Raw genomic sequence first — 23,324 nt, forward strand, 5'->3', positions numbered from 1 at the left:
CAGAGATAATAAACACAGTGACGTCTCAGTAAGGGGATAATAATCACAGTGATGTCACAGTACAGGGATAGTACACGCAGTGATGCCACAGTACAGGGATAATAATCACAGTGATGTCACAGTACAGGGATAATAAACACAGTGATGTCACATTAAAGAGGTAATAAACACAGTGATGTCATAGTACAGGGATAATAATCATGGTGATGTCACAGTACAGGGATAATATACACAGTGATGTCACAATACAGAGATAATAATCACAGTGATGTCACATTACAGAGATAATAAACACAGTGATGTCACAGTACAGGGATAATAAACACAGTAATGTCATAGTATAAAGAGAAAAAGAGGACTTGAACTCTATAGCACCTCCTATTGGAAGCAGCAATCCTACAAGTCAATATCGACCCTTTAACGAGCCTTGTAATATGACTTAAGATAAAAGCCAAACCAGAATATCAATTTGCAGACATGTCCTCTTTTTCTCTGAAGAGGCAATTTGCATATTACATTTCCCAGAGGAGCATTGCACGGTGAATAAGCCTCCTTTCCTTGGCATGCCAGGCCTGTCTTGTCGCTCTCCACAAGGAGAAACGTTACCCCTTTGAACTCAGTCCGGAGCCTCTCGCCTAGCTGAATCAGTTCTCATGCTTTGCACTGACGAGGGGCAACAGCCTGAAACACCATGTCTGCAAATTGAGATTCTGGTTTGGCTTTTATCCTAAGTCATATTGCACGACTCGTTAAAGGGTTGATTGTGACTTGTAGGATTGCTTCTTCCAATAGGTGGCGCTATAGAGTTCAAGTCCTCTTTTTCTCTGAAAAGGCAATTTGCATATTAGTTTATCCTATTGATTTCAATGCACTAAGGCTGAATCCAGTGTACTGCCCCTCAGCCTCCACCAGGGGGCCTGACTCCAAAATCATGAGTCTGCATGCTGCAGCTACAGGAATGGAGCAAACCATTTCAATCTATAAGGTAAATAACAGAAGATCAGATTCAAGAACTTTATTACATATATAAACTGTACTTCACTTAGACTGCTGGAAATTCTTCTAAAATGTTAATGTGGTTAGTCTATGTAAAAAAATACTATACATGAAACGTATCCCCCCCACCCATATAGTAGAGTGGAACATTCCGCTCAGTAATGAATTTAGCTGGACTCTGCCTTGTACAGTGACAGCAGCAACATGGAGGGTGAGTGCAGGGGAAGCACTGGGGGGTGGAAACTTCTGCAACCTTGTGCTGGACCTTATATGCTTGTTGTCAGTGAATGCTGCATTGTACACTATGTGTGAACAGAACAACCCACACTCATCTATCTGCGCTGATACAGTGTAGCAAACTATCAGAACTGGAGGGAGATTGGAGATAGTGTTGCATTTCACTTACAGCTGATTGCCTGGTAGCAAACCCTCAGCTGTGAGAAGTCATGGGTCCAGGTTCTGCAAAATCTCTGCTTGCAGTCTGTGAAAGGGAAACTTGTTTATACTGAAGCTGTAGAAAAGAATGTCTCCATTCACTTACAGCAAGCAGGCGAGGTGAAAAACTGAAACACTGTGTGTGTGTGTGTGTGTGTGTGTGTGTGTGTGTATATATGTATATGAGTATGTGTGTGATATATATGTTACTATGCAATAATTTGTAACACTTCATGTAAAAACTTGGAAACCCTCCTGGTTTTCTATATTTTTACTGTCCAATTCCCGTAATAAGTGCAACGAAATGGGTGTACTCCTTACTTATTTTTAGCCTCCAACCCTCTAATTAAAGGAGTTTGTCTAATGTTTTCAAATGGGTATTTTAAGAAACTTTGTAATTTACTTGTTATTAAAGATCCTCTCCGATATAAAGAATGGAGGGTTTTTGACTCTAAGCCACAGCCCCACTATCCGTATTCGGTCAGTATTCAGTCAGTATTTTTTCTCAGGAGTGGGAGCCAAAACCAGGTGAGGAACAATCAGAGAAAAGGTATAATAGAAACAAGTCACCAATTCTACATTTATCACCCACTCCTGGTTTTGGCTCCCACTCTTGAAAAAATACTGACCGAATACTGACTAAATACTGATAGTGGGGCTGTGGCATAATAATTTATATCTCATTGCCTAAGTTACTGGCCACCTCTGCCATCTAGGTGGCTGGTCTCCTAGGCAAGAAGTGCAGCACTTTCAAGCCATTTGCTATACTGCTTGTAAGCGCTGCTCTGAAGCTCCTTGGACAGCTGGATAAGAGCCTGTGCTCATCTGATGCAAAACTGCCCCTGTTAGCTGGATTGGAGCGTGGATAGTTCAGGCCAGAGGTGCCGTGGGGTGAAACTGGGGGGAAAAATGCAATCTGCCAAGGTTCTTTGGGTTTAGTTGTCATTGTGCGGTAAAAATGACCTGACAGGATGATTCTTAAGATCAGCACAATTACAGGGATACAAAGCTTTTATAGTTTTTGTTGCTTTTGTTTGTTTGTTTTTTCATTTGTATGACAAAAAAAAATCATTTTTTTTAAATAAAAATGGATTATATCAACATTTCTTGAGTCCCATAACTCTTGATTTTTCTTTTTTTCTGTTGATAGAGCTGTGTGAGGGCGTGCAATCCCCCCTTCCTTGTTTTTTTTACTTAGTGGGCTGACATTTTTTACTAATAGTACTATTTTACATAATGGTACATATGACGTTTAGATTGCTTTTTATTGCATTTTTTGGCTGGAGCTAAGCAATCCAAAAAATGACAATTCTTGATATTTAATTCCTTATTGGGTTTACTGTAGGAGTTATTATTTATATTAATAGATTGGACTTTTACCAACGAGATGATACCAAACATTTTTTTTTTAATATGGGGAAAGGAGTGTAATTTCAATTTGAATTTTTTTTATATTTAAACTTTTTTTTTTCACTCCGCCGCCCCCCCCCCCAATCTTTAAAGTCCCCATAAGTGAATTGAACCTGTGATTCTTTGATCGCTCGTACAATACTCTGCAATACAGAGGATGTGCTTTTAAAGGAGTATGAGGATGGCAGCGACGGGAGCTTTCAGAAAGCACCCAACAGCCGTGGATTGGCAACCTGTGATCACATTTTGAGGGGTGACAATGGGAACCCCTATAGATTATTGTGGACAGTAGACGCCACTTATAGGGGTTATCCACTACCCGGAGAACTCCTTCTTAAATACTATTCTTCACCCTTGTAAAATAAAAAATACCCTATACTTACCTCCTGTACTGGCTCCCATCCCAACGATGCCCGGGTTTGCGTGGTATTGTTTGCCACCTGAACCCTGCAGCCAATCAGCCCCCGCTATGGAGCTGCTGTGCTGTTGCTTCCTCTGGATGAACCTCAGACATCTAGGTGAGGTGTGAGCTCTGCAACCCATTAGTGACCGCCGATTGGCTGCAGGGGGCACGTGGCATAACAATATCACGCGAGACCTGCTGCCAACAGCGCTGCAACAGTCACCTGTATGGTAGGAGGAGTATAGGATATCTTTAATGTACTAGTGGTGAATATAGTATTTAAGAAAGGGTTATATTAGTAGCGGACAACCCTTTTAAGTGCCGATGTTAGAGGAAGGTGCTGTCTGTATAACGCAGCAGGCACCTGCCCTGTGTGGAGCGGGTTCAGCTTCTGAGCCAGCGCCATACTTGTGCACCCAATGTAGGATGTACTAGGGGTTACAAAAACTTCTGAGTCTGAGTTTATGGATGTGGGTCACCTGGTCAGGACACTCATGTATTTTTCGGGTCAGACCGGAAATGACTGTAGATTATGGGAGTTGTACGACATAGTGGTTAATGCTTTTACTTTGTAGGGAAAATGTTGGCAGCATTCTTCGATACACCTGGAGGGCCGGAAAATCTATATGTTAAGGAAGTTCCTCGTCCCATCCCAAAGGAAGGAGAAGTTCTGGTACAAGTCCATGCAAGTGCCCTGAACCGAGCAGACTTATTACAGGCATGTTTCATGTTAACTTCTTAAAGAGGATCTTTCTCCAGTTTGAGCATGTCACACTGGCCACATCATGGAATGGTGGCTGCAGAGTTGAGTAGAACCTAGTTTGCTTTCTTTAAGATTATAATTTATGATAACTCCAGGTAGGCATTATTGAGACTTGTTACTGGAGGCATGTACTTCTTCTCCTATATGGAGCTGACCAATCATAAGCAGGCAGCAACACACAGGGAAAGAAAAACACGTCCCCACAATAGTTTAGAAGAGGCTTTCTCCTGTGTAACACATGTAATGACAGACAGTCGACTCTCCTCAATGATCTCACTGCAGTGCTATGTGTGATTACAAAGTGCTGGGAGTAGAGCAGTCAGTGTAGGAGGAGGGTCAGTTCAGTAGAGCTGACAGCATTGTGAGAAAATAATTACAGATGTGTTTGTAATCAGCTCAGCTCTGCTGGACTTCCCTCACACTGACTGAGATGAAAGGTGTTTGTAATCACGATCCTCTGCTATGCTCCCATCACTTTGTAATCACATACAGCTGCGCAGTGCGATGAGTGATGAGAGCAGACTGTCTGTCATTACATGTCTTACACAGAAGAAACCTGTCCTAAGCTATTGTGCAGTTGTGTTCTTTTATTCCTCTACATGTTGATGCCTGCTTACGATTGGTCAGCCTCATGCAGAAGAAGAAGTACACGCCCTCCGTGACAAATCGTGGGTTACGTCACTTGGGTGACAGCAAAAAATTAGGGTGGCTTTTTTGGGGGGGGGATTATATAAAGAGCATTGCGGCAGCAGACGTCGGAACTACTTGAAAATAATATTAACAAACGTGAGTCCGTCATCTGCAGACTGAAGTCACAGAATGGGTGACACATGATGGGGACAGGGGACAACTCCTAGAAAAAAAAACAAACAAAAAAAAAACAGGCGACTCCTAAAAAATGCAAATGAATTGACAACCCTGAGGCTGTCACACACATCTGTCTTCTTATGGTGCTCCTCCTTTCTCTAGTCTTCTGCTGTATCATTCTGTTCCCTCCTTATGCTACGTCTCCTGCCATTCATCTTCTTGCTGTAGCACACTTCTCTCTTATGCTGTTCCTCCTGTCTCTAGCCATGTGACTACATGTACTGATATATATATATATATATATATATATATATATATATATATATATATATATAATGTATGTATGTATGTACAGACCAAAAGTTTGGACACATGTTCTCAGTTAAAGATTTTTCTGTATTTTCATGACACTGAAAATTGTACATTCACACTGAAGGCATCAAAACTATGAATTAACACATGTGGATTTATATACTTAACAAAAAAGTGTGAAACAACTGAAAATATGTCTTATATTCTAGGTTCTTCAAAGTAGCCACCTTTTGCTTTGATGACTGCTTTGCACACTCTTGGCATTCTCTTGATGAGCTTCAAGAGGTAGTCACCGGAAATGGTCTTCCAACAATCTTGAAGGAGTTCCCAGAGATGCTTAGCACTTGTTGGCCCTTTTGCCTTCACTCTGCGGTCCAGCTCACCCCAAACCATCTCGATTGGGTTCAGGTCTGGTGACTGTGGAGACCAGGTCATCTGGCGTAGCACCCCATCACTCTCCTTCTTGGTCAAATAGTCCTTACACAGCCTGGAGGTGTGTTTGGGGTCATTGTCCTGTTGAAAAATAAATGATGGTCCAACTAAACGCAAACCGGATGGAATAGCATGCCACTGCAAGATGCTGTGGTAGCCATGCTGGTTCAGTATGCCTTCAATTTTGAATAAATCCCCAACAGTGTCACCAGCAAAGCACCCCCACACCATCACACCTCCTCCTCCATGCTTCACGGTGGGAACCAGGCATGTAGAGTCCATCCGTTCACCTTTTCTGCGTCGCACAAAGACACGGTGGTTGGAACCAAAAATCTCAAATTTGGACTCATCAGACCAAAGCACAGATTTCCACTGGTCTAATGTCCATTCCTTGTGTTCTTTAGCCCAAACAAGTCTCTTCTGCTTGTTGCCTGTCCTTAGCAGTGGTTTCCTAGCAGCTATTTTACCATGAAGGCCTGCTGCACAAAGTCTCCTCTTAATAGTTGTTGTAGAGATGTGTCTGCTGCTAGAACTGTGTGTGGCATTGACCTGGTCTCTAATCTAAGCTGCTGTTAACCTGCGATTTCTGAGTCTGATGACTCGGATAAACTTATCCTCAGAAGCATAGGTGACTCTTGGTCTTCCTTTCCTGGGGCGGTCCTCATGTGAGCCAGTTTCTTTGTAGCACTTGATGGTTTTTGCAACTGCACTTGGGGACACTTTCAAAGTTTGCCCAATTTTTCGGACTGACTGACCTTCATTTCTTAAAGTAATGATGGCCACTCATTTTTCTTTACTTAGCTGCTTTTTTCTTGACATAATACAAATTCTAACAGTCTATTCAGTAGGACTATCAGCTGTGTCTTCACCAGACTCCGTGCACAACACAACTGATGGTCCCAACCCCTTTTATGAGGCAAGAAATCCCACTTATTAAACCTGATAGGGCACACCTGTGAAGTGAAAACCATTTCCGGTGACTACCTCTTGAAGCTCATCAAGAGAATGCCAAGAGTGTGCAAAGCAGTCATCAAAGCAAAAGGTGGCTACTTTGAAGAACCTAGAATATAAGACATATTTTCAGTTGTTTCACACTTTTTTGTTAAGTATATAATTCCACATGTGTTAATTCATAGTTTTGATGCCTTCAGTGTGAATGTACAATTTTCATAGTCAAGAAAATACAGAAAAATCTTTAAATGAGAATGTGTGTCCAAACTTTTGGTCTGTACTGTATATATATGTTTTTCTTTTATATATATATATATATATATATATATATATATATATATATATATATATATATATATATATATATATATATATATATATATATATATATATATATATATATACACGGCTCAAAAAAATAAAGGGAACACTCAAATAGCACATCCTAGATCTGAATGAATGAAATATTCTCAGTGAATACTTTGTTGTGTAAAAGTTGAATGTGCTGACAGCAAAATCACACAAAAATCATCAATGGAAATCAAATTTATTAACCAATGGAGGCCTGGATTTGGAGTCACCCGCAAAATTAAAGTGGAAAAACACACTACAGGCTGATCCAACTTTGATGTAATGTGCTTAAAACAAGTCAAAATGAGGCTGAGTATTGTGTGTGGCCTCCACGTGCCTGTATGACCTCCCTACAACGCCTGGGCATGCTCCAGATGAGGTTGCGGATGGTCTCCTGTGGGATCTCCTCCCAGACCTGGACTAAAGCATCCGCCAACTCCTGGACAGTCTGTGGTGCAATGTGACATTGGTGGATGGAGCGAGACATGATGTCCCAGATGTGCTCAATCGGATTCAGGTCTGGGGAACGGGCGGGCCAGTCCATAGCTTCAATGCCTTCATCTTGCAGGAACTGCTGACACACTTCAGCCACATGAGGTCTGGCATTGTCCTGCATTAGGAGGAACCCAGGGCCAACCGCACCAGCATATGGTCTCACAAGGGGTCTGAGGATCTCATTTCAGTACCTAATGGCATGTCAGGCTACCTCTGGTGAGCACATGGAGGGCTGTGCGGCCCTCCAAAGAAATGCCACCCCACACCATTACTGACCCACTGCCAAACCGGTCATGCTTAAGGATGTTGCAGGCAGCAGATCGCTCTCCACAGCGTCTCCAGACTCTGTCATGTCTGTCACATGTGCTCAGCGCAAACCTGCTTTCATCTGTGAAGAGCACAGGGCGCCAGTGGCGACTTTGCCAATCCTGGTGTTCTGTGGCAAATGCCAAGCGTCCTGCGCGGTGTTGAGTTGTGAGCCATCTGTGGACGTCAAGCCCTCATGGAGTTGGTTTCTAACCGTTTGTGCAGACACATGCACATTTCCATTTGCACAACAGCATGTGAAATTGATTGTCAATCAGTGTTGCTTCCTAAGTGGATAGTTTGATTTCTCAGAAGTTTGATTTACTTGGAGTTATATTCTGTTGTTTCAGTGTTCCCTTTATTTTTTTGCGCAGTGTATATATAGCCGTAACGCTATGTACCAGTACACTGTGTCTATAAAGCAGAGCATCATTAAGAGATGTAAGCAGGTAGACTTCTCCTAGCATTGGCAGAGCAACTCACAGTTAAAGCTGCTGCATGGCATGCTAGAGGTTGTGAGTTTGAATCCTGGGAAAGACCACACTTTAGAAAAAGCAAGGAATGTACACAGCACAAATATATAAGTTTAACCCCTTAACGCAAAATTACAAATAAGTGATTGTGGGAGTGGGCCATGGTTATTACCCATGTAAATGCAAGGGCTAATCTCTGTGGTATTGTAGTATATAGTATAAGTGATCAAATGATCACAAATACAAGTCTCCTAACGCTACTAAATAATAAAGTGAAATTTTTTAATATAAGAAAAAAAATAGAAAGTGGAATTACCCACCATTAAAAAATAAATAAACATATTTAGTATTGCCGCATCCACAAAAGTCAAATCTATCTGAGAAAAAAATATCAAAATGCAAAAATTGGGGGGGTTTTTTTAGTCACCACACCTCCCTAAAAAAAAAAAATAAAAAAAAAAAGTAGTACATAACGACCTAAACGTGGTATGTACCCCAAAATTTGTATCATAAAAACATCTCCCTGCAAAAAAACTCCCACACAGCTCAATTGACAGAAAAATAAAAAGTTACCGTTCTCGTAAAATGGTGACACAACAAAAAAAAATTGAAGAATTTTTTTTTTTTTTTTTTTTTAAACCGATTAAATAAGTTATGCAAGTTTGCTATCTCTGTAATTGTACTCACCTGGAGGATCCTTTACGGAATAGTAGTTTTTCACAACGTCATCCTTATATGATGGTGTCATTCAAAACTGCAACCCCTTCAACAAACAAAAAAAAAACAACAAACCCTCATATGAAGAAGGAAAAGTAAAAAAACAAAACGAACTATGCCTCTTGGAAGAAAGGGGTTAAACAAGAGTAAATCGGTTCATTTTATTGGTTTTTCAGAGAAGAGGAAAATATGCGCCACCCCCTGGTGCCAGCCAGATCCTGGGTCTAGAAGCTGCGGGGACGGTGGTAACGCTCGGTCCTGAGGTTGTTGGACGGTGGAAGGTTGGAGATCGGGTGATGGCGCTGCTCACTGGAGGCGGTAATGCCCAATACGTAGCGGTGCCTGCATGCCAGCTCCTACCGATCCCGACTGGCATGAGTGACACTGATGCCGCTGCCATCCCTGAAGCCTGGCTCACCGCCTTCCAGCTCCTGCACCTTGTAGGTGAGTTTCTCTGCTGACCCCATTCACTTGCTGCTCGGCTTAGTCGCCGGTTCCTGTTCTTTATCATGGCCGGTCTTTACAGGGAAAGTTCAGAAAGGGGAGACGGTGCTGATACATGCTGGAGCCAGTGGCGTTGGGACGGCCTCCATCCAGCTGTGCCGCTTGGCTGGAGCAGTTCCCATCATAACAGCAGGTTCTTCAGAAAAAATTGAAATGGCCAAGAAACTTGGAGCTGCGGCCGGGTTCAATTATAAAGATGAGGATTTTGGGAAAAAATGCCTGGAGGCCACAAACAGTAAGTTCAACCGTATACTGTATGTGTAATATTCTATACATGTTTCAGAGACTAGCAGCCCATTCACATGCTGCAGGGTTGGTCACCTATTTGGAGACAATTTTTTTTTTTTTTTTCTTCAGTACATGTGTTTGGTGTTAAAAATCGTTTTTACAATTGGATTTTGTTAAAAAGTTGGCACCATTTGGCTTTTACAGGCTCTTAATTTCCCGGCTCAGCTTGTCTGCTTGCTTTAACTATATACTGCAATACTTTAGTATATGCTGCAAAAGTATTGCTGTATATGGAACAAATTGCTGTCTTCTTTGAAGAAAACACCAGAACCTCCATCAGTCCAGGGATAAAGAACCAGCTTCACCATCAGTACAGGAATATAGCACCAGAACCACCATCAGTACAAGAATATAGTGCCAAACTTAGTAACTTAGTACAGCTATCATCTGCAATGTCAGGTCAGCCCACACAATATACATTGGTATCACATGAACCTGCACCTCTTGGTATGTTCTTAACAATGGTAAGGAGATACCTGCAGTTGTTGTTATCAGACTGCGGACCATACAGTAACCAGAGTACTGATTACACCTTATAGATGATAAAATCTCTGCTTGGAGCTGTTCTCATCTCTTTCATCTCCATTTTGTTAAGAAACCATGATGACTTTAGACACCCACAGCTCATTTCTGCAATCTTCACTCTTGTCTGGCATTCTGAAACACATCCCAAAAATAACAGTTCAGTCCCACAAAAATAAGTGTCATTATAATGCTCCTGAATTCAAATAGCTGTCAATCATGTGCCCTGAGTCATATTTCCCCCTCTCTGTGTTCCATGCACAAAATGTGACTCCCACAACGTCCCTTATGGTACAAGACCTCCATACTGTCTTCTATAAAATATTGTCCCAACACTGTCCACCCCTATAAATTATAGCACACAATCACCACTTATGATCTATAGCCACCACATTATCCCTCATGAAGTATAATATGCTATCATCCCTTATGATCTCTATCCAATGCACAGTCCAACCTTATGAGAAAATTACCAACACTGTCCACCCTTATGAACTATAACCTCCACACTGTCAGCTCTTATGAAGTATAGCCTCCAAACCATGTACTCTTATGAACTATAACACACAATCACCCCTTTTGATATAGAACCACCACACTGTCTGACCTTGTGAACTAAGAGTGGAGATTTATCTGCCCTTATGAACTATAAATGCCACACTGTCCGGCCTTATGAATTATGATAACATACCATCACCCCCCTCATGACCTATAACCTCCATACCATCCTCCTTAATGAATTATTACCACCACACTTTCCCAGCTTCATGCTTTCCCCTCTGTTTCCCCCAACAGTGTCTCAATCTCCACACTGCCCCTTGCACTACCCTATCCAAACTGTCCACATCTTCAGTGTGTCCACCTCTATACGGTGTCCCTACTTTTATGCTGTACCCTGTCTATACTGTTCCTCCTCTGTATACTTCCCCCTCTCAATACTATGCTTCTACGCTACAGTTCTCCATACACAGTATGATGGCCCCCACAGCCTTCCCTACACAGTGTGATGGCACTGTGGCGCCCCTGAGGGTTCGGTCGCCACAGAGGTATTGCATCTCACCCAGAGGTGTGGTATCTCACTCTCAGGTAAGGAAGGAGTATGGCTCAGGACCCTAACACTGCATTCACTACACCACATTTCCGGGGGACAGGGCGACAATGCTCCTAAGGGAGAGCACAACTGTCCATGATCCCTGGCTGGAGTGGGGGGAACCACCTAGTTAGGGGGAACTATGTAGTGGATGGGTGGAGGAAGTAGTTAAGGGGAGCACATAGTGAGAGATATAAAAGAGAGTAGCTTAGGAAGGAACATCTTAGGAAGTAGTTCAGTGTGAGAGAGAAGACAGGGAGCTGAGGCTCTGTATGAGCTCTGCTCCACAGGCGGGCCTAGTCAGGAGGACTGAGGAGAGAAGGGCAGCAGGAAAAGGCTCCAGGAGAAGGAGTGAAGTGACCCCAGGGGTACGGGCCGGGCCATAGCCACCCGTACGCCAGCTGCTACCGGGAGGTAGGGGGGTCAGGCCAAGAAGGGGAACCGGGTCCCCAAACTAGTGGAGAGAGAAACTACGCTCAGCTAGAAACCGGAGGCTGTGGCATTACAAGTGTCATCAGCCACCTGCACCAGACGTTAGGAAGGCAGCCACATAGGACCCAGGGGACGGAACACACGTCGCCCGCCAAGGCCCGAGGACGCCGGACAGAAGCGTTGCTAGGTGTGAGGTACAGACAGGCCAGAGAAAGGACACATAGAAGGGGGTCCTGATAAGTACTCCGGAGCTACCTGAGAGTCAGCTGAACCCCTCACTGAGTGAGCACCGGACGCCGTGGGCCCTTACACTGGCCCTGTAACTGGAACTCCTACAAGTGTGAGTAAAGACCCTGAGACTGCACTGCAAAGACTCTGTGCCATTACTGCTGCTACCTTGCACCACAACTACCACCATCTTCCACTCACGCTGCCCTGAAGCTACACTCCTCCTGTGGGGAGTCACATTATCTAGCTGCACACACCACCAGCTTCAGCGGCCTGCTCCACAGCAGCGGTTCCTAATAACCGCAATCCACAGGTGGCGTAGTCGGACATTAACATCACACATATAGACTGCCACTGGTTTGACCGCCCTGGGTCACGGACCGGGTCGCCGCCACGGTGACTACAACCCCCAGCATCTACAAAAGGACCCGGCTCCGGGTTCCCCCTCCACTGCCCACTTTATACTCATAGTGGACTATGAGTATAAAGGCTCATAGCCCACTATACACAGTGTGGTACACCCACAGCCACTTATACACAGTATTTTAGTGACCATATCCTCCTATACACAGTGTGGTACCCCCACAGCCACTTATACACAGTATTTTAGTGACTATATCCCCCTCTACCCAGTATGCTGGCCTCCACAGCCCGTTATACACAGTATGAAGCACCATATACACAGTATGATGGTCCCACTGTACATTCCCCCATACAATCTATGATGCCCCTACAGCCCTCTCCTCCAAAAAATGAGTCGCATGATAAAAAAAAACAAGCAAACAAAGCTCATACTCGCCTAATCGTGATTCCCCGTCCACCGCAGCGTATATTCTCTTATCTGGCTTGTCTTGTAATGGGCTGGCACAGGCGGTGCAATGCAGTGATGTCACCATGCCCCCCGACATCCCATGCACGGTGCTGGCCTCCATCAGGCTGGAAGCTCCCTGTGTTCTGCTGGAGAATGTGGCAGTTCAGGGAGCCGATGGCTCTTTGCTTCCTTACAGCTGTCAACAGTATCGGGGTCCTGAAGATGTTGATACTGTTACAAGTTTTGCAGGCCAATGCAGCCCGTGGCTGGACTGGCCCATCTGGTGGAATTTGCCCAATGGCTTATCCGGCCCTGCTCCTGAGAGTCACCTCAGACCACTACCTGAGGTGAGATGCAATCATGGACATACATTTAGGTACTCTTAGGAAATTTAAAAAAATAAAATAAAATAGTGGGAGTGGCTCTTTAAAGTTCAAAAACCCGTAAATTTAAAGGGCTATAAAACCAGAAACTGCATTGATCACTTATTCATTGAATGTATAATTGATAGTGGTAGCACCCCCAACAAACAGAAGGATGGGTGTCCTATATACCATTCTTGATTGGAGCTGTGGTCACGCATCACTTTATGGCTTATCCGCGACCAATACTCTTTTATATGGGTTTATTTTGAGCCATGCGGGTCCTGCCTGTCGGTAGGTGATTGAAGTTATTTGTGGTTCATCTCATTTAAAGGGTTCAGAAATATAGGTTGATGGTAATTAACTTATTCCGGTGGCAGTACGTGCAGTGCGCGGTGTTGGCTAATTTGTCTTCTGGTAATTGGTGGCTGCTTGTTCTCTTCCTTCTGAGAACTTGTTGCATCCGACAGGTCGTCGCTTGTGTATTACTAACATTTTTCCAAACTTGTTTGCTTTGGATGCCAGAGGGTTAAACAAACCTGGTGAGTCAGGCTGCAGCGTAGGGCATTGTGATAAGTGCAGGGAGTGGCGGTTTTCTTTCATACTTTAGTAAATATGCTGCGTGGGGCTGGTGGAGGACATTGTTTGAGCATGAGTTAGTGATCTGGCACAGGAGCGGGCACGGGAGGTTCTCCACTTCGCCAGCTGCCCAGTCTTTTCCTTTGGTGGTTACATAGTGCCCATAGAGTGCTATGCAACAAATGGAAGCCCCACCGCTGCCGATGCTTCTGTAGGACCTGGTGGTCACACGATCACTGGGGGTTAAACCAACATTGCAGAGCTACTGGGTCCTAGAAGACCCACATCAGCTTCATCTGTGCCTGCTATCACTAGAAGAATCATATGGATGCCCCAGTTACAGTGGAAAAATTACGGTAATTTATAAAAGGGAAGAAAATGATGGATGTATGGAGATTGCAGGTCTCCTGGTGTAAATTCCTTTGTTAAAGGACATGGATGCTGGACTCTAAGCCAGGTGGGCTAAACAGCACTATTGTATGGACTTGTTATTTTATGTTTTACCTTCTGCAGGACAAAGGCTGCACAAAAAAATAAGAATATAATAAAATAAATAGTTCCCACAACAAAACATAAAAACTGTCTTTTTGGGATATATTTTTTCAATATAAGATACAATTTATTACATGTAACAGAAAAAACAACAACACACATTAGGTATAGACGCTATCGTAATAAATCTGGAAAATACATTCAACAGGTTGTGGTGCGAAACATTAACAGTGCAAAATAAACAACAGCATTTCTCTAAAATTGCATATAAAAAAAATGAAAATTTACACTGTACCCCAAAAAACAGTGCTAAAATATTTATCTTTTGTAAAACCGAGCCTAATACTGCCATGGAAGTGGAAAAAATAAAAACATCTTGCTGCTGAAACTGAGGAAGGCAAAAACAAACAAACAAAAAATCTGGTCATTAAGGGGTTATATGAACTGGTTAAACAGTATGCGATGAGCTCCCTCTAGTGGTGTCTGCAGGCAGCCATATTGCTGTGCTGCAGTGTTTAATTGCTTTATTAAACTGCTAATGGGACATGTCTATTATTCGGGGTTTCCGGACCTAGGATTAAGCTGACGCTTCCATTTGGCTTTATCAGATGCCGGTGCAAATATTATCTTGGACTGTGTGGGCGCCACTCACTGGGAGAAGAACTTGGAATGTCTGAGCACCGATGGCCGCTGGGTGGTTTATGGGCTCATGGGCTCTGGAGAGATTAATGGAGACTTGCTGGCAAAGCTGCTGTGGAAAAGAGGAAGCCTCATTGGCAGCCTCCTGAGATCCCGCTCCATTTCGGTAAGTGACCACCATATGATCCATGCTTCACTATACAAAGGGTCTGTCACATGCCATCAGGCTCGGACTGGCCCATAGGTGAACAAGTAAATTCCCCGGTGGGCCCCACCCTTACATAAGCAGTAGTTGGCACTTGATTCACTATGTACAGACAAAAGCAGCATTTCATCATTCATTTACTTAACCTCCTTATGTATTATTATATAGATGCATAAGTAATGTGAATGTGGGTAATGTAATATTGGCATGCAGCTGAACACTGGGCCCCCCGTGTCAGTGTTACTGTGGCCCCATGGCACCCCAGTCTGACACTGCATGCCATTGTACGTGCCAGGCATATGACATTTATATACAGAGCAGTCACATGACCCCCATATATAGTGCTATGTCTCTCATATACACTACGAATACATTCCTCCCATATAGAGTGTCATAAACTTCCCTCACTACACAAAAGACCTTATCTGTGCCAGGCATATGCTTTTTATATACAGTGCAGTCACATACTTCCCATATACAGTACAGACACATGCCTGCTATGTATAATGTCCTCATAAATGAAGCAAAAAAAATAAAGATAAATTGGAAATAATTTCACACAAAACCCCAAAAATGGGCCGGACACAATTGTTGGTACCCGCAACTTAATATTTGTTTGCACACCCTTTGGAATAAATACCTGCAATCAATCTCTTCCTATAACCATCAGCTTCTTACACCTCTCAGCTGGAATTTTGGACTCTTCTTTTGTAAACTGCTCCAGGTCCCTCATATTTGAAGGTTTCTTCTCCCAACAGCAATTTTAGGATCTCTCCACTGGTGCTCAATGGGATTTAGATCCGGACTCATTGCTGACACTTCAGAACTCTCCAGCTTTGTTTCCATCTATTTCTGGGGGCTTCTTGTAGTATGTTTGGGGTCATTGTCCTGCTGGAAGACCCATGACCTAAGATGCAAACCCAGCTTTCTGACACTGGGCACTACATTGTGACCCAAAATCCTTTGGTAATCTTCAGATTTCATGATGTCTTGCACACAGTCAAAGCACCCAGTGCCAGAGGCAGGAAGACAACCCCAAAACATCTTTGAACCTCCACTATATTTGACTGTAGGCACTGTGTTCTTTTCTTTGTAGACCTCATTCCGTTTTTTGGTAAACAGTAGAATGATGTGCTTTACCAAAAAGCTCTATCTTGGTCTCATCTGTCCACCAGACACTTTCTCAAAAGGATTTTGGCTTACTCGCATACTGCAATCTAGCTTTTTATGTTTCTGTGTTAGCAGTGAGGTCCTCCTGGGTCTCCTGCCGTAGTGTTTCATTTCATACAAATGTCGATGCATAGTTCGTGCTGACACTGATGCACTCTGAGCCTGCAGGACAGCTTGAATTTCTTTGGAACTTGATGGGTGCTGCTTATCCACCATCTGGACTATCCTGTGTTGCAACCTTTCATCAATTTTTCTCTGCCGTCCACATCCAGGGAGATTGGCTACAGTGCCATGGGTTGTAAAGTTCTTGATTATGTTGCACCATGGACAAAGGAACATCAAGATCTCTGGAGATGGATTTGTAACCTTGAGTTTGTCGATATTTTCAACAATTTTGGTTCTCAAGTCCTTAGACAGTTCTCGTCTTCTCCTCTCTATGTTCTCCATGCTTAGTGTGGCACACACAATGTAAAGATTAAGTAAACTTCTACCCTTTTTATCTGGTTTCAGGTGTGATTTTTCTTATTGCCCACACCTGTTACTTACCACAGGTGAGTTTGAACGAGCATCACATGCTTGAAACAAAGTTGTTTGTCCTCAATTTTGGAAAGGTGCCAACAATTTTGTCCTGCCCATTTTTGGTGTTTTGTGTGAAATTATATCCAGTTTGCCTTTTTTTGTGTTGTTTCAATACACACAAAGAAAATAACCATGTGTATAACAAAACAGGTGTAATTGCAATAATTTTCTGGGAGAAATACTTCATTTTTTTGGAACAATTTCAAGGGTGCCAACAGTTTCAGCCAATGATGTATCAAAATATAAGAAAAAAAAGAAAAAATATTGTTATTTTGTTATGAAAGATAAATATATCAAAGTATATATTTTTATGAGACTTTAGTTGTACCGTTTTGTCAGTTTTGGTTGGTATGTTGTGCATTTTGCAATTAAGTAAGAGGTGAGCTAAGCATACATAACATATTTTTTTAATATGTCCACACCCCATATACATTCCCTCATATATACAGTACAGCCACCTGCCTCTCAAGTACAGTTTTAGTTACATGCCTCACGTATACAGTGTCAAAAACATGGCTCATAAATACAGTGTCGGTCAGGTTCTTCCCCCATATATAGTGTCGGTCATGTTCCCCCCCCATATACAGTGTCGGTCATGTTCCCCCCCCCCATATACAGTGTCAGTCATGTTCCCAGCCCCCCATATAAAGGGTCGGTCGTGTGCCCCCCATGTACAGTGTAGGTCATGTGCCCCCTATGTACAGTATATCAGGCATGTGCCCCCCATGTAGTACGTACAGTGTCGGGCATGTGCCCCCCCGTGTACAGTGTCAGGCATGTGCAGGGTCAGTCATATGTGCCCCCCCCCATATACAGTGTCAGTCATATTCTCCCCATATACAGTGTTGGTCATGTTCTTCCCCCCACTGCTATATAAATGGTTGGTCATGTGCCCCCCATTTACAGTGTCGGGCATGTGCCCCCTATGTCGTATGTACAGTGTTGGGCATGTGCCCCCCCATGTACAGGGTCGGGCATGTCCCCCCCCCCCCCCCTCCCTCCCCCCATGTACAAGGTCGGGCATGTGCCCCCCATATACAGTGCTGACACGGTCATGTTGCCCCCCAAGTACAGTGTCGGGCATGTGCCCCCCACGTACAGTGTCGGGCATGTGCCCCCCATGTAGTATGCACAGCGTCGGGCATGTGCCCTCCACGTACAGTGTCAGGCATGTGCCCCCCATGTGCAGGGTCAGTCATAGGTGCCCCCCATGTGCTGGGTCAGTCATCTTCTCCCCATATAAAGGGTCGGTCATGTCCCCCCGCATATAAAGGGTCGGTCATGTGTCCCCCATTTACAGTGTTGGGCATGTGTCCCCCCATTTACAGTGTTGGGCATGTACCCCCCCACGTACAGGGTCGTGCGTGTGCCCCCCCCCCCACGTACAGGGTCGTGCGTGTGCCCCCCCCCCCCCACGTACAGGGTCGTGCGTGTGCCCCCCCCCACGTACAGGGTCGTGCGTGTGCCCCCCCCCACGTACAGGGTCGTGCGTGTGCCCCCCCCCACGTACAGGGTCGTGCGTGTGCCCCCCCCCACGTACAGGGTCGTGCGTGTGCCCCCCCCCACGTACAGGGTCGTGCGTGTGCCCCCCCCCACGTACAGGGTCGTGCGTGTGCCCCCCCCCACGTACAGGGTCGTGCGTGTGCCCCCCCCCACGTACAGGGTCGTGCGTGTGCCCCCCCCCACGTACAGGGTCGTGCGTGTGCCCCCCCCCCACGTACAGGGTCGTGCGTGTGCCCCCCCCCCCACGTACAGGGTCGTGCGTGTGCCCCCCCCCCACGTACAGGGTCGTGCGTGTGCCCCCCCCCCCACGTACAGGGTCGTGCGTGTGCCCCCCCCCCCCACGTACAGGGTCGTGCGTGTGCCCCCCCCCACGTACAGGGTCGTGCGTGTGCCCCCCCCCCACGTACAGGGTCGTGCGTGTGCCCCCCCCCCACGTACAGGGTCGTGCGTGTGCCCCCCCCCCACGTACAGGGTCGTGCGTGTGCCCCCCCCCACGTACAGGGTCGTGCGTGTGCCCCCCCCCACGTACAGGGTCGTGCGTGTGCCCCCCCCCACGTACAGGGTCGTGCGTGTGCCCCCCCCCCACGTACAGGGTCGTGCGTGTGCCCCCCCCCCACGTACAGGGTCGTGCGTGTGCCCCCCCCCCACGTACAGGGTCGTGCGTGTGCCCCCCCCCCACGTACAGGGTCGTGCGTGTGCCCCCCCCCCACGTACAGGGTCGTGCGTGTGCCCCCCCCCCACGTACAGGGTCGTGCGTGTGCCCCCCCCCCACGTACAGGGTCGTGCGTGTGCCCCCCCCCCACGTACAGGGTCGTGCGTGTGCCCCCCCCCCACGTACAGGGTCGTGCGTGTGCCCCCCCACGTACAGGGTCGTGCGTGTGCCCCCCCACGTACAGGGTCGTGCGTGTGCCCCCCCACGTACAGGGTCGTGCGTGTGCCCCCCCCCCCCCCCCACGTACAGGGTCGTGCGTGTGCCCCCCCCCCCCCCCCCCACGTACAGGGTCGTGCGTGTGCCCCCCCACGTACAGGGTCGTGCGTGTGCCCCCCCACGTACAGGGTCGTGCGTGTGCCCCCCCACGTACAGGGTCGTGCGTGTGCCCCCCCACGTACAGGGTCGTGCGTGTGCCCCCCCACGTACAGGGTCGTGCGTGTGCCCCCCCACGTACAGGGTCGTGCGTGTGCCCCCCCCCCCACGTACAGGGTCGTGCGTGTGCCCCCCCCCCCCCCCACGTACAGGGTCGTGCGTGTGCCCCCCCCCCCCACGTACAGGGTCGTGCGTGTGCCCCCCCCCCCCACGTACAGGGTCGTGCGTGTGCCCCCCCCCCCCACGTACAGGGTCGTGCGTGTACCCCCCCCCACCCCACGTACAGGGTCGTGCGTGTGCCCCCCCCCCCCACGTACAGGGTCGTGCGTGTGCCCCCCCCCCACGTACAGGGTCGTGCGTGTGCCCCCCCCCCCCCCCACGTACAGGGTCGTGCGTGTACCCCCCCCCACCCCACGTACAGGGTCGTGCGTGTGCCCCCCCCCCCCCCCACGTACAGGGTCGTGCGTGTGCCCCCCCCCCCCCACGTACAGGGTCGTGCGTGTGCGCCCCCCCCCCCCCACGTACAGGGTCGTGCGTGTACCCCCCCCCACCCCACGTACAGGGTCGTGCGTGTACCCCCCCCCACCCCACGTACAGGGTCGTGCGTGTACCCCCCCCCACCCCACGTACAGGGTCGTGCGTGTGCCCCCCCCCCCCCACGTACAGGGTCGTGCGTGTGCCCCCCCCCCCCCCCCACGTACAGGGTCGTGCGTGTGCCCTTCATGTACATCTCCTTCCCCCATGTAGAAGCCTCCTCCCGCCTTTTCTCCTGAGTGTTTCTCCATGAGGAGCTGGCATTACATAGTGATGCTGTCGACCTTCTACCAGCCCTGATTCTGTCCCTTATAAAAAAATAGGAAACATTATTCACCGATCCCCAGTGGGGTACCCGCTGGCTGCGGCTTCTCGATCAGGGCAGTAGTGGGCAACCTCCCTATATCCAGGACACTGGAGAATGGCGCTCGTGAGAGGGATGTTATAACTGATGCTTGTAATAAATCGTTGTTCTCTCTATGTCGCAGTATAAAGCGGAGCTGGTGCGGGCGTTTACAGAGCGGGCATTGCCGCATTTTGCCTCCGGGGGTCCCATACATCTACGGCCAATAGTCGACAGTACGTTCCCACTGCAGAAGATCGCCGATGCCCACCAGCGCATGGAAGACAACAAGAACACCGGGAAAATCATCCTTCAGATCCCTGTGTAACAGAGGAAGAAAAAATGCCGACATGATGTAGATCGTGGTTTACTGCTAACGTGGAAATGGCCAGAACAGATCCACTCCCTGGTCACCCCCATAGCCTGGAGCGTAGAGGGAACCTGCCTGCTCTTCTGACATGTCTGTGCCACTACGTTCCACTCTTCACTATGAAATCACAATGGTGAAGTCTCTTTTCTCCACTTTATGCCATTCCTCTGTTACTCCTCCTGGAAATGTATATGAATAAATTTGACATCTGGGTGCTCCCATACCCCACGTTACTGGGGAACGTCTCCAAGTGATCTACAGATTCAGGTTCACTTGTGGACATCTGCTTTTTAAAGATGGCTCCCTTTCCTGTTAATGGACACCAGTGACCCCCTAGAGACAGGTGCTACATGTGGCTTCATTAAAGGGTTAATCATAAATGGTTAATCAGATAGTGCTTGTAAATTCAAACCAATTTTGCAATTTACTGCCTATTAAAATTCTCATCCATTCCTGAGATATTGACACTTTTTCCCCTTTTGTTTACAGCTCATCGCTGCTAGACATCAAAACATGTGCAGTGCTTACAAACTCTTTTCTATTAAGCTTGTAAGCGCTGTTTTGAAGCTGACCAGTAGCGCACGGTTACCTCCTCATTCCAGCTCGGCTTCAGTGCAGTGATTACAAATTAAACAGCAGTGGTGGTTGGTCTCCTGGGCAACAAGCTGTAAACAAAGAATGCTACAAGAATAGTGTTATGCATAAAGTAAGGCCTCAAGGGTTGGTGTATGTCCCTTTAAATCTTTGTAATTGCCCTTGTTTTGCCTGTGAACATCTCCTTCACTGCCTAAGACATGCTTTAATGGAAAATTTGCACAAATTCCAGGTTAGGTTCAAAGAACTAAAATCATAAAATTGAAGAAGCTTTAATTTAAAGGGGACCGGTCACTTGCCATAAAGATGTAATTATTTTATCTGATCTAAATGCCACTGTTTTCCTGAGTCAGTTGTTGTTTTTCTTTTGTTCCTGCTCTTTTCCATTCCTGAAATATGGCCCCTTCTTCTCTGTATGTAAATCTACTCTCTTTAGCTAAGTGGGCGTGGTCCCCACCTTTTCATCATGGTAGTCTTCTTGAATGCCACGCCCACTTTCTAACCAAGCTGGATTTAGTTAAAGGAAAGAAGAGGCCATATCTCGGGAACAGAGAGGCATAGGAAGAAAAGAAAAACATTGCCTGATTCAGGAGAACAGCGGCATTTAGATCAGATAAAATAATTACATGTTTATGGCAAGTGACAGGTCCCCTTTAAATTAAAGCCTCTTCAGTTTTATGATTTTGGAAATGATGGGTCTCCTTTTAAAGAGTCAGTGCTTTTCCTCACTGTGGTAAAACAAGTCTCCAACTCAAAATTAAACATTTTAATATGCGTGGCAAGTGTATATTCAACATGCCTGGGACCCTACTCATAGATAATCCTGCCACCTTTCCCCCATTCTAGTCCCACTTTTTCATCTTTACAAAATGTCTGTCGTCTGTGATCTCTCTATGAGGTGTCTTTAAAAGTCACAGACTTGCTCCCTCCACTGCCCACGACACAGAAGGGATATTCCGATTGTAATCAGTGCTGGTCCATCTATATCGTTTTCTACAGATTAGGGGAACAGTATGGTGGTGTTTTTTTTTATATACATTGTTTTTATATACTGCTATAAGATTCCAATAAATCTCTTCTACACCTTGCCTAAGATTTCTGTGCGTAAATTGATCAGCAATGAGGATGTTAAAATCTGCAGCATGTCAATTGTTTATGCAGAATTTAGAGCGGATTTTACATTTTTTGCAATGGAAAGTGAGAAATCCTGAATCAAATCTGCCACAAGATCCGCGTGTAAGAAGTGCAGATTTTACTACACATGGCTTAGAATAAGAAGTGCCGGCTTGGCACTCTCCACAAGGAGAAACGTTACCCTTTGGACTCCCTGTCAGAGTCCTCTTACCCAGCCAAATCGGATCTCCTGCTTTGCACTGATGAGGGGCAAAAGCCCCAAAACATATGTGTCTTCAAATGGAGTTTCTGTTTCGGCTTCTTATCCTATGTCATGTGGCCAGACTCGTTAAAGGGTCGATATTGACTTTTAGGATTGCTACATCCAATAGGTAGCACTAAAGAGCATGTATTGTTTTTCTCTGAAGAAGCTATTTGCATATTTAAATGGCCAGAAGAGCATTGCATGGCCTGTAAGTCTCCTTATGCCAGCTTGGCACTCTCCACAAGGAGAAACTTTCCATCTTGGGTTCCCTTTAAGTATTAATGGTTGTCTGAGGAATGTTTTGCCGCACTGAAAGCACTTGGGCAAATCATCAAGATCCGCTGCTGGCAGCTCCCAGAAAAATTGCTGACTAATGGCACCCCAGATGTGCTCGATGGAAGACAAGTCTGCAGACTATGGAAGCACGATTAGGCCTTGCAGGCTATGCATAGCAGCACGAGGAACATGCGGCCTAGCGTTGTCAAAATACAAGCCTCATACAACTCTGGTGACAAAAAAAAAAAAGTTATGGCTTTTGGAAGAAGGGAAGGGGGAAAAAAACTAAAGAGCAAAAACAAAACTTGTCCACATGGGAAGGGGTTATCCATGTGTCATCCATGTTTCATTGGGGTAACTTAACAAACTTGGTGCATTTTTTTTCTGTCCTTCCCCCTGAAATTGAAGTCTATCGCTGCTATTAGGCTTCATATTCATATAATAAGAAAGAAAGTTTAAAGCCTCACTGTGTTGTTCAATATCAGGACTG

At 46.1% G+C, this 23,324-nt stretch overlaps 1 protein-coding gene across 1 annotated transcript; it reads left to right on the plus strand.

The window, feature by feature from the left end:
* The first annotated feature begins 1,123 nt into the window (after positions 1–1,123).
* TP53I3 (tumor protein p53 inducible protein 3) lies at positions 1,124–22,268 on the plus strand. Its single transcript, XM_073674080.1, has 6 exons — positions 1,124–1,207; positions 3,820–3,962; positions 9,028–9,295; positions 9,378–9,590; positions 14,768–14,964; positions 20,362–22,268. The coding sequence occupies exons 1-6, from the start codon at positions 1,201–1,203 to the stop codon at positions 20,542–20,544; spliced, it is 1,011 nt and encodes a 336-aa protein (XP_073530181.1). The 5' UTR covers positions 1,124–1,200; the 3' UTR covers positions 20,545–22,268.
* The last annotated feature ends 1,056 nt before the right edge of the window (positions 22,269–23,324 follow it).

The sequence above is a fragment of the Phyllobates terribilis genome, unplaced genomic scaffold, assembly GCF_046119375.1.
Source record: "Phyllobates terribilis strain yellow unplaced genomic scaffold, ASM4611937v1 Scaffold_3__8_contigs__length_932513732, whole genome shotgun sequence".
In the NCBI taxonomy this organism is placed as follows: domain Eukaryota; kingdom Metazoa; phylum Chordata; class Amphibia; order Anura; family Dendrobatidae; genus Phyllobates; species Phyllobates terribilis.

Excerpts from the sequence above, each read along its gene's own strand:
- TP53I3 (XM_073674080.1), top strand. Across the intron at positions 9,296-9,377 it reads CCAGCTCCTGCACCTTGTAG|GGAAAGTTCAGAAAGGGGAG; the intron begins GTGAGTTTCTCT and ends CGGTCTTTACAG. Across the intron at positions 9,591-14,767 it reads ATGCCTGGAGGCCACAAACA|ATGCCGGTGCAAATATTATC; the intron begins GTAAGTTCAACC and ends TGGCTTTATCAG.